The 12,466-nt window shown below is 34.5% G+C and overlaps 1 protein-coding gene across 7 annotated transcripts in view; it reads right to left on the reverse strand.

The window, feature by feature from the left end:
* Positions 1 to 12,466, reverse strand: part of LOC143252719 (coiled-coil domain-containing protein CG32809-like) — a 431,304-nt gene that overhangs the window by 103,764 nt on the left and 315,074 nt on the right. Inside the window, exon 1 of one of the 7 annotated variants that reach the window (XM_076505288.1) lies at positions 5,427 to 7,216. The exons of the other annotated variants lie outside the window; for them this stretch is intronic. Coding sequence (XP_076361403.1) covers positions 5,427 to 5,696 — 270 coding nt within the window. The 5' untranslated portion in view covers positions 5,697 to 7,216. Of the gene's footprint in view, positions 1 to 5,426; positions 7,217 to 12,466 lie in introns of those variants that run through there. 7 annotated transcript variants of the gene reach the window in all.

Consider the following 12,466-nt stretch of genomic DNA (forward strand, 5'->3'; position numbering starts at 1 on the left):
AGCTGAAGACAAAATTTCAGAATTTGGGCTATTTCTTAAGTAGGCAATACCAAGAGGTATTTCATGAACAAGGCTATAATGTTACCGATTTGGGCTTTTTATAAAAAACACGTGCTAACGTTTGATGGATAAAGGTGAACAGCATTTAATACACGTCAGAAAATGTCTGTTTCGATTATTAACTACATCACACATCAAAACCAGCACACTGATTTCAATTTAATTAGTGTTTGATTTGTTCTGTTTTTTTTTTTTAATTTAGCGCAAAGCTACACGAGGACTATCTGCGCTAGCCGTCCCTAATTTAGCATTATAACGACCCCACAGCTGAAAGGGCGAGCATGTTTGGTGCGACGTGGATTCGAGCCCGCAACCCTCAGATTACGAGTCGAGCGCCTTAACCACCTGACCATGCCGGGTCTAATTAGTGTTTGAAGAAAATTCCTGCTGGGCGCGCCCCCACTAGTACAGCGGTATGTCTCCGGATTTACAACGTTAAAATCAGGGGTTCGATTCCCCTCGGTGGGATGAGCAGATAGCCCTTTGTGGCTTTGCTATACGAAAAACAAACACACACACCTTCTGGGCGATTACAATAAATAACTTTTTTTTTTTTAAATTGTGTACTCCATATGTATAATTAATTTACACGTAGCATGTTGATTGCATGGAGAATTGTGATGTAATCAGATAAGATCGTTTGCCATTTAAAGATCTAAATTTAATGAAATAATTAGTTGATCAATATACTGCTACACATATACAGGATTTAGATCGTAATTTACCTCAACATGTTACTCCTTTTAATTACCAATAGATATGAATCACAGAATTTGACTCATTTTAGTTCTTTAATTTTGTAAATCAAACATGCAGATAGTTCGTGTATGTATCCCTATATGCTATGTTGCCTTCTGACAGTTCCATGTAATCCAGAAATGGAATCTAATTAAATACAATGTGTCTATTGCACAGTCAGGTAACCAGAAATCAATAATCACATTAATTCACACATCAGGTTCATTTAGGTAAATTTAGCGCACCAAAGAAAATCGATAATGTTGCTGGGTTTTTTTAGCGCAAATCTACATAATGGGCTGTCTTCATTCTCTTCACCGCGGGAAGTATAACCTGAGATTTTAGCGTAGTGAGCTAGCAAACGTACCGTTAATCAAATGTATGAAAATCATAACTTCATGAAAACTATGGAAGCAGTTGCTAGATGTCCGTTTGTGTTCCTTAGGTAAGAAATCTATCATGAAAGTATTTTAGATAATTACGTATTTCTATATTTAAAGATATAAGAATGTTATATGTCTATTACCTTAAGATATTAAAATTTAACTTACTTATCGCGTATATTGTCTTGGTTATTGCGCGTGCAAGTATAGATTTGCTAGTCTCAAAGTGAGTTTGTTACCGTAATTAAAGTGATCGGCTATTAAATGTAACATTACATTTTAATTTGCTTGAATTTGTTGTAATGCTTAATTAATAGATTATACTAAGAGAATAAAATGAAGAGTTGCAAGAAACAGAATTCAAGTGTTGTTTCATTGAAACATAATCAAAAATTTAGTTTTTTTCATACCAATTTAAGGTTAGTTGAGTCACCATAAACAAAATGGCGGACGCTCAGATGTTTTTGCTTTCCTGAGAGTGTGATGTACTTGTTTGTTTTAGAGCAAATATACATTTCGTTATTTACTACGTTCACCTCGAAAAATCAAACTCCGTATTTCAGCCTTAAAGCACGTAAATTTACCGCCATCCTAGCGGGGGTTGTGATGTTTTTGTACAAGTGTCAAAATAAAGTAGTTTAAAACAAGCATATTAACAAAGTGGTAATTCAGACTGACCTTTAGAAACCCAAAGATATCAGCAGCTGAAGCGGAACTCTTATCGGTCATAATAGACCATGTAATAGCAATATCATACACATGAAAAAAAAATTAAGTACTCCAATTCACCACATATTTACATTAAATAGTAGTATATAAGTTTGCCTTATGAGTGTACTATTAAGCCTGGCATAGCGTAGTGATTATGGTGCTCGACTTACAACCTATATGCCATAGGTTCGAATCCCCGTCATCGACCATGCTTACTATTTTATTCGCGAGGGCGATATCAAATAACGGTCAATCGCATTAGTAGTTTGTAACAGGAGTAGCTCATAATTTGGTGGTTAGTGGTATTGACAAGCTGTTTTTCTGCCCTCTAGTGTATAACTGCTAATTTAGGGACAGAGAGGTGTACGCAAAATTCAAACTAAATAATTGATATGCTCACGTTGGATTTTCGACCATTGACTCCAGTATTCGTTAGATATTTTGATATGTTTGGTTTGGTTTGTTTTTAATTTCGCACAAAGCTACACGAGGGCTATCTACGCTAGCCGTCCCTAATTTACCAGTGTAAGGCTAGAGGTATGATAGCTAGTCATTACCACCCACTGCCAACTCTTGAGCTACTTTTTTACCAACGAATAGAGGGATTGACCGTCACAGTTTGGTATGTTGTGAAAACCCTTATGAAGATATTTTTATCTTAAAACTAATTAGAAAACTCAATACTGTGTATTTGGCGTTATGGTAAATAATGGGAAAATTCAGGCTTTTTTATTATTTTTGTTTTCCGAAGTGGATTCTCTTTGTTCAGAAATAATTTATTAAAAAAGTCAGCGTATTCGAATAGAATCGTAATGTACATGAATGTTTTTTTTATAGTTAGAATGGTTAACTAAGCTAAACAGAACTTTTATTCGTATGTGTAAAAAGACATCTTTGTACATAAACAGCACCCTCTCCGGACAAAATGTAAACTTCCCGCCATTTTGTTTCTGTTGACCCCATTGGTCAAAAACTGTTGTAAATAAATTCATTTTTTTCTGTGGATTTTAATGAGATACATTTGAATACTAGCTCGGTTGTTCCTGACTTTTAACATAAATCATTCCCCGCTGGTACAGCGTTAAGTCTACGGATTTACAACGCTAAAATCAGAGGTTCGATTTCCCTTGGTGAACTCAGCAGGTAGCCTGATGTGGATTTGCAAAAATAAAACACACACACACACTAATCTCCTGTGTTTGATTCTCAGTGTTGGACAAAGCACTATGTGGCTTAGTTTAGAATAAGCAAACAAATTGGTAATATGAATTGTTACGAATACAGAGCTAATAACGTACAACTCAAGATAACCTGGAAAAGAAAGGTTAATTAAAGTATAATATCCAAGGAATTTCTGTGAAATAAGATTTTTCATTTTGTCAAAACATTTATTTATTTATGTTTGTTGTTGTTAGTATAAGTTTACAAATAAATTATTTTTTCTAATTGGTTTTAATGCCATCATATCGTCTCATCTTAACTCTACACAAAATCTAAACGGTTATAGTAGCGACTTCTAGAAGTTCAAACACAGTCGTCTTTAATTTTGTGCTAATGAACTGAAAAATAGCAGAAGAAAATGCATCATTGACATTATGGCTCAAACCTTGCCCTTTCCGATAGGAAGCCCGGTACGCTAACAATTAAGTAACGCCCAACGCATATTTAAATTACATGAAGTACATGTTAACCAAGATTTTAATATTACAGATGGCTTAAAAACGTGTTGTTATTTTGTATAAAGACTACGCACGAAATTTTATGTATCAGAACATAGCTGCCCCAAGATGGCTGGAGATAAGAATATACGATGATTTAAGGTTGTGTTCAGTTTTAATAAGTTTATCTAAGTGCAGTCATATTCCAGACATACTGAATAAAAACATTGTCCTAAAGGATCGTTTTCATAAAGTTTTAACTTTAGCAGATCCAGGTTCGTGTTAGGCTAAACAAATGGAACGTTGAAATAGTTGCTGTTTTTTTTTAACTTATTGATTGAACTGTTTACATTGAGTTACGTTTTTTAGAATAAGTCTCCTAGACTTTTGATTCGTTGTTTTCAGATGCATAAAATAAAAGATGGTAATGTCGGATTTTACGGAGAAAAAAAATCCCAACCATTCAGAACGTAGCTTACGTGTAATTCATGTCACGTGTAAGTACAAGTACAATCACAATTATGTTACACAAAGTGAAAGAGTAGGGAGTGACATGCATATATATCAGAGCGAAATGTCACATGATGAAAAGAGCAAAAGCAGATAATATAATATTTTGATAAACAAACTTAAAAGTTTATATTTTATGTACAAAATGATACTTAATTACTTAAAACGGACCAAGTTCAAAAATAAATGTTACATTAAAAAGTATCTTTTTACACAAAAATCGGCACTCCAGTGGCAAATAGGTATGTCTGCGGACTTACAACGTTAGAAACCGGGTTTCGAGACCTGTGATGGGCAGATCACAGATAGCCCATTTTTTAGTTTTATGCTTAACTACAAACGAACGCAGAAAAACGTGCTCAGTCGTTATCTAACATTACTGTATAAGTAAGTAGTCATCACCTCCCACCGCCAACTCTTGGGCTATTCTTTTACCAACGAATGGTGGGATTGACCAAACATTATAACGTCCCCACGGCTGGGAGGGCGAGCATGTTTGGCGCGACTCGGGCGCGAACCCGCGACCCTCAGATTACGAAGCGCACGCCTTAACGCGCTAGGCCATGCCAGGCCTACTCTATAAGTAAGTTATTCTTATGTCCTCCATGAGAGTAACATAAAGGGATTGGCGTTCGGAACTGATCCTTTATGTTACTCTCATGGAAGACATAAGAGTACATGCCAAGTGTGGTGACAATCCGTTCAGTTATTGTTAAGTTGCAAGTGGGCACAAATACATAGACATTTGTCAAATAATTCTTAGATATAGGGCCAACATATTTTCGAGTACAACGAGAATATGGAAGATTTTATGTTTGCAGTGGCAATATTTTATCCTTAAGCATGAAATACCCATTAATTTGAATTTCACAACAAGCTCAGAAAAAATTTCTAATGTGTGAAGTTGAACAAGGTTTTGTAACGCTTTATGTAACACGCCTCCACTAGCACAACAATACATTTTCTGCAGTTATAACATCATAATATGGCTGCTTGGCGACGATCTATGTTTGGAAACTACCAGGAATATTGTTATTTAAAAGTAAGATTGGCAAACAATTTTCCATAAAATTGTAATGTTTTCTAGTTCCCTATAAACAGTGTTTTGTAAAGGTGATTTTATAGACACGAAAAATTAAGATATTTATTATTCACTCTAATTTTATACTGATGAATCGTTTTTACTTCTGTTTAAACTAAGGATTTCCTCAATAAAGTTAAATGATCTTAAAAAATTAATTCACTTGGATTATGTTATATTATTATACATCATCCACTTTTCTCAATATAAGAGTCATTTTCAAACACCTTTCTATCATTCTTGTTCTATAACAGTACACAAAATCTTTTCTGGATTCATGCTTACCAGATCCGTGTTGCATTCTTTGGTTTTTTGTGGTGGCTTATGTGAACCACCAGCTTTTTTCTTCAATGGAGAAACCAACACTTGATACAAAAGCGAACGATGGCGAGAGATTTTGGTGCTTGTTTTCTTATTAGAACGTTTTGTTGATGACCCAGAAGAACTGTTCGAAGTTACAGAAGAAGTAGAAGATGAAGATGATGGGGAATCGTTTGAACTTAACCGCAATGGCAAAGTTTGTCTTTTCCCCAACTGTGCTACACCGGGAAACATGGTAGTTTGGAAACAAATATTCACTACAGAGTTTATTACATACCCATTTAGAAATGTCTACGAAGAACTAAACACACATTACTTTAACGTTTGTTGAAGTCTGCAAAATTCGCTACTATGTATGTCACTGCATGTTGTCAAATAGTTCCCTTTGTAAAACTGTCATAAATGCGTGTTCAAGGCCAATATATTTAGAATTGTATAGAAGATAATGATTTACATTTGAATGAAACCAGTACTTTGAGAGTACTAAACAAGTCCTAAATCCAAAATCATACAAGATAAAGAATTATCAAAAGCCAAACATTCCATTCAATGTTTTCTTGGCTAAAAGGTCAAAGTGGGTTTTGAAAAATATCTCCTTGACAGTGAAACATAAGCATATCCCTGACTCTAGAATGAAAAAAACCAACAACAACAAACAATAAATATTTCTGTTTCATTTAAATTCCAGCGCTAGCGACTAACTCTCCGGAACTGGTGAAACTTAAAATGTCTACAAGTTTAACAGATTATACATGCTCTCAGTCTCTTCAACTTAATTTCTAAAGTTTCCAAAATGGTTAACTCTGAATGCTGAAGAAATACCCAGATTCAATAATTATTTTATTTACAGAAGGTGGCGAACAATTGCTGTGTTAAGCTGAAGAAGTATTTTTGTCTTTTATTGAATGATACTTTTTTCTTTTTAGAATATAATTCCTAATATGGGAATTATACCACGAGAAGTTCTGAGATTTCGTGGATCATTTGAGAAGTGATCCATGAGTAATTAGTGGCGTATAGTGAAGAATAATTCCTGAACTAAACTAAAAATAATTTATAATTTATTTGAAAGAGTACATACCACAACTACATGTAGTGCATATCAATCTACTACGCCGACGATTAGCTCTTAAGTTATATTTATTAAGAGTCTGACATACGCTAAAAAATGATCACAAAAATTACACTTATAGAAAAACCTTCTAGAGCTGAGAACTCACCACACAAATGGAAACTACATATTTTCAAGTTAGTTGACAGTATTATTCCTTTAAGCTGATAATTATGTAACATTAAAATACACATCCACTCATCTGAATACCAGCACATGTGTAGTTGATTTTGTCTCGACCACATAAAATATCATCCTGTTTTTTTCTGAATTATGACTAAAATTCTGAATAAAGAACGAAATTCAATTTTTACCGTCTCTCTCTCTCCCTATGTCCGAACTTAGCATATATGTTAGAAGGTTACGAATACGAGAAGATAACACAGTTGATCAAAGCAGTTTTGGATAAAATCTACAATATGTAGAGGCGCTGCTCTGTAACTCTCATCAAATAAACACACTGGAGACAATTCACCAAAAACTGGATAAACAACACCAAAGCTAAGAAATACCTAATCATTTTCATTATGTACGAATTATGATGATTTTCATTATTACGACATCAGTTTTTACTTTGAGGTCCTAAAGGCCTCCATTGAATATGACGGATAGTTCTTGAGCGCAAACGGACTTGGTTACAACCTTCGATTGCCCGATCTCTGCATTCATGCCATGGCGCGCGCCGTCGCGGAACTAACTTCGTCAGAAGAGGTTGCTATGGAAACTAACTCTCCCATTTTGAGGCCTTTCTGGTAGACACAGAAGCAGGTGAGAATGAAACAATTATATTTCATCCTATGTACAGTTTTAAGGTTTTCATGAACAGTTTTAACATTCCACTCGATTTCACTGCGATGAACAGTGTTCCTTAATATGAAAAATATATTTTTCTTCCAAATCCCTCGTAGTGTTAAAGAACGAAACGGAAAAGCCTGTTGATAACGTGTCTGCTGTTTAAGAGTTTAAAAGACGTGTCTATCGTTGTCTATTCTGGCCATCATTCTGTCAACCTGTCACCAAACCAGCAAGAAGGAGAGCATCACGAATTAAATAGCTTGACACTACCATGAAGCTTTTACATGAAGGCTAAAAGTTTGTGTACGTATATGTAAGATAAGTAATTCATTGTGAGGCGCTTGTAACTTTTTATATCCAAATTCAATTAAACCACTTACACACACGTATACAAGCGTGAAGTTTAACTTAACACTTAATTTTGTTTCACTTCCCTTTCTCTACTGAAAAACGTCCATTACGTTTAAATATACACGATTTAAATTACTCAATGTCTCCTTTATTTATTAATAAATATTTTGATTTTTTTTTTTTACTTTTACGATCGTATAAATACATAGACATATAGACCACTTTACAGATAAGATAGTGATTTCCTTCACTAGTTTAGTGTTTAGTCGAAAACATTCGACATATATTCTTCGATACTGTTCGATAACCCTTATAATGAAAAGCCCTAGAGTTTAACGACTTATACTCGGGTGTTGTTGTTGTTTTTGCTTATTTACTGGCTACTTCCAGTCTTCTCATTCCTCAGATCTAGTCACCAATAGTCACGCCTTCCTAGCTTAATAATCATCACTACTGGCACCTTTCAAAGTATATTCCAAACAAGTTCCGTCTCTTTTGCTAATATATTCTAGACAAATATCACGACTGTCTCTTTTGAATCCCTATCTCAAACAAACAACAAAACTATACTCTTTGAATCCCTGTCTCAAACAAATGGCAAAACTATACTCTTTGAATCCATATTCTAAATAATCGCCATCATCAACTCTTTTCATAAACCATTCTAAACAAGCGTAATTGCCATTACTTTTAAAACTTCGTGAACATAGCGTTTCCGGTGTGTTTTTAGAAACACGTTTTACTTTAGAGATGCTTCAATGTATTCCTTTTTGAAGTGATCTGTGAACTATCCTGTACTTGATGTAGCACTAATAAAAATAGTACCAAACGATAGCTGTCTCTATAGATTGTTTTAAAGGATATTTGGAACTAAGTGTTTTTAAGACTTCACTTATTGGATTTATATTATGTGAACAAATTGACACTGACGTGCACAATACGGTGCATGAGCAAAGAAATGAAAATGCTACTGATTAAAATTCGTTAGAATAGGTCACGCTGCTACCTTTTAATAGTTGGGGATCATTCGTTGCCCTTAGAGTATAAACAAATAGTTTAAGAAAGTCGTCGTAAGTCATTTGGCAAGTATCATACCATTCTCTGATTACCCTGCTTCTATGTAGCAGGAGAAATCACATTAGCCTTTTTTTAAAGGTATGCTCGTTTGGTAAACGTTAAAACAAAGGAGACTTCAGAATTACTTTAGCCAATATATTTGTGATATAATTTTCATGAATTTCAAGATATCCCGTAAGGAAAGACTCTGAATGGATAATGCTTGTACTAGATGCACTCCCGCATAGTCCTCGAAAGTGTTCTGTTTCAAGAGTAAATGAAACCAAAATTATGAGCAAAAATTGTTTTTTTATCTTGTTTTTGAAGTTAATGTCTCATGCTGTGTTGAAGCCTATAGAGTGCACAATTCTTCTCGTGATTCATGGCATCAATGAAACGTGCGCATGTTTTAAGCCTCCCTTATGTGACACCCCCGCTAGTATAGCGGTATGTCTACGGATTTACAACGCTCCTATCAGGGGTTCGATTCCCCTCGGGGGGCTCAGCAGATAGCCCGATGTGGCTTTGTTATAAGAAAACACACACACATACATCCTTATGTGACGTCATTTTTGTGTCGACTGACTGACAGAAAAGACATTATTTTATAGGTTACGGATGGTTACAACAGGTGACACAATGTAATACTGCACGATTTTCCAAGGCTTCTTTATGTCAAAATACCATGACTGTCTGGAAAGAAAAAAGAAGTTGTATCTATTGATATAACTCAAACAAAAAAAAGAAATATATTTAAAGTTTGTTACGCCGCAGTAGCAAGATTAATATAATTAATACTTAAGTAATTTTAAAAATCTTCTTTCAAAAACAGCAGATCAACGATGATGTGTGTGATCTCCAAACCAACGACACCAACATTCAGAATAAACTATTCTTTATTCATAAAATTGTATTCGAAATATACATTTTATACAGTATAAGTCAAAATTTTTAATAACTGGTTAATATCGAAGTATATATTTATAATAATAAAAGGGCGTGCTTATTAGTCTGTATGTGTGTGTGATCACCATATCTCCAAGAAAAAAAACCTAGAAACCTGAACTTTTGCACCCTGAGGGTGTGTACCTGGCTATTATAAGTTATCACGTTCACGCTCATGCTCGTTCTCATGTTTTTATTGAGGCAAGTTAGTGAAAAACCACATAAAAAAGAAATGGTTCCTTATACTTCAAGCTGAACTTCCAGAGGGACAAACACTCACGTGCATGTATATGTGACTGTTATAGCTCAAAGAGGAAGGAACCTAGAAACCTGAAATTCTACACCCACACTACGTACACCTGGATATTACATATCTTATCCCCGTGGATGCGTGTACCCATCTTTTTAATGAGAAAAAATTACCGAAAAACCATACAGAAAAGAAGTAATTCCTTATTACAACAACTTCTAGTGTGTTCCAAGAATAGCTTTAATGTCATGTTGGTTAACAACAAAAGTATATAGGTTATACTTTTATGCTAAGATGGGTTCGGAATAGACACATTATTAACATAATAATCCGAACGAAGTCGAGTGCTTTCGCCGTATATATGTATATTTATATTATATCGTAAAATATCAATACTGAAAGTTTAAACATTATTAAATTAACAGAAAAATATGTGCTTGTTTATGAATTTCACGGAAAGCTATTAAATGACTAGCTTCACATAGCTATCCCTAATTCTGAGCTGACAGACGAATGGAAAGTTTACTAGTGAATAGCAGCATCCCGTGCCAAATTTTGGTCTGCTCTTGTCAGATCGAACAGTATATCACACTTATAATTCCAAAGAACGTAATGCTTTTTTTTTTTTTTCAGATACAATATTTCGCGAATTGTGACTACAAGGATTCACAGACAAGACATAAAAACTAGTAGGTCACATCCTGACCTAACGGAATAAAAGTTAAAATTTACGACAAAAATTACTTCCATGTTCTAAAACTTGTATTCTGGAATTAAAACCTTTTACTTGACATGTTACATCATCGACCATCATAAAATACAATCAACAGCACTTACCCAAACTGTAACCGTATGAGTCCACACACAAGAATTATAGGCTCTTCCTTCAGTGGTACAGGAGTATGTCTACGAACGTACAACGCTCAAAACCGGGTTTCCATACCCGTAGTTGGCAGCGCACAGATAGCCATTTGCGTAGCTTTGTGTTAAATTCAGAAACAACAACACAAGAATTATCGGTCTCTTAAAGTGATAATTAACTGAGAATGAAAAGTATCGCGTTCAATCCCGTGAGTCTGTGTTTTACTACAATATCGTAAACAAAATACCCACGAAAAATCAAGGTACCAATAGTAACGATTAGGCCAGTTTCTTCACTTCCACCTACCTCAAAATAATTTGTAAATGGGATCATGTTCATAATATTTTTTAAGCCTGTAAAGGTTTATTTGCTACATAGAAACACCTACATGGTTGGAAGCATCAGTTTCATGAAAAAAGAAATAGGAGGTAAACACTATGATATTATTCATAAGAATCATCTAATCAAGTAAAATTTTTATGATGTGTTTTATTGCAAGACCTTTTTCTTACACCATTCTTATTACATTATACATATTATTAAATTTCGATAAAGTAACCAAGTAATCCTTTTCAATAATGTCAAAGTTCATAACGTAGAAATGATGTTTTTTTACTTCTTAAAAAATAAGAAAGATTTTGAACATTAAATTATGAATTACATTGAAAATATATATTATTATCTTAAAATATAAATTAATCATGATTGTGCTGCTCAAACGAAATTCTTGTAACATATTAAACTGTAAGGCCCGGCATGGCCAGGTGGGTTAAGGCGTTCGACTCGTAATCTGAGAGTCCCGGGTTCGAATTCCGGTCGCACCAAACATGCTCGCCCTTTCAGCCGTGGGGGCGTTATAATGTGACAGTCAATCCTACTATTCGTTGGTAAAGGAGTAGCTCAAGAGTTGGCGGTGGGTGGTGATGACTAGCTGCCTTCCCTCTAGTCTTGTCTTACACTGCTAAGTTAGGGACAGCGAGCGCAGATAGCCCTCGAGTAGCTTTGCGAAATTCAAAAAAAACAAACAAACAAACATGCTAAACTGTAATTACTTCTAGCTTAAAAATAAAAACGGAAATTAATGGCAGATGTTAATAACATAGACATTTGTTTCTTAAAAGGTTATGAATGGCAGGATCAAACTAAATGATGCTTAAAATTACCTTTTAATACCCTTGTCATTAAACAACACATTTCTAAACGTTACAAAGCAATACCAGATGTGACTTAGCTTTTTATAAGAAAATCAAATGAGAACCGTTACGAGTGATAAACCAAGTTAAGGATAAGTAGCCATAATATTTTGGTAGTTAAATTATCCCAAGTTATACAGCTTTTCCATAAATCATCCATTAAAGTGAAATATAAGGTGTATCCAAAAATATTTTAGATGTTATTGTCTTAAAAATGTCTTGAAATCTATGAATTTGGTAGTAGTAAAACTGTTGAATTTCCTCAAACAATGTTGTTTGTTTCTTTGTAAAATTTCCGCCTAAAAATCTTCCTAACTTGAAACTGAAATTCTGAAGGACAGGCAAACAGTTGACATCATTTACCGCCATCCCTTGAGCAGACTACTCTTGTCTTGGGAAATAGTGAGATTCTAACTTTCTAATTCGTAGCTCGAGCAGACT

This window comes from Tachypleus tridentatus, chromosome 6 (assembly GCF_004210375.1).
Source record: "Tachypleus tridentatus isolate NWPU-2018 chromosome 6, ASM421037v1, whole genome shotgun sequence".
Lineage (NCBI taxonomy): Eukaryota > Metazoa > Arthropoda > Merostomata > Xiphosura > Limulidae > Tachypleus > Tachypleus tridentatus.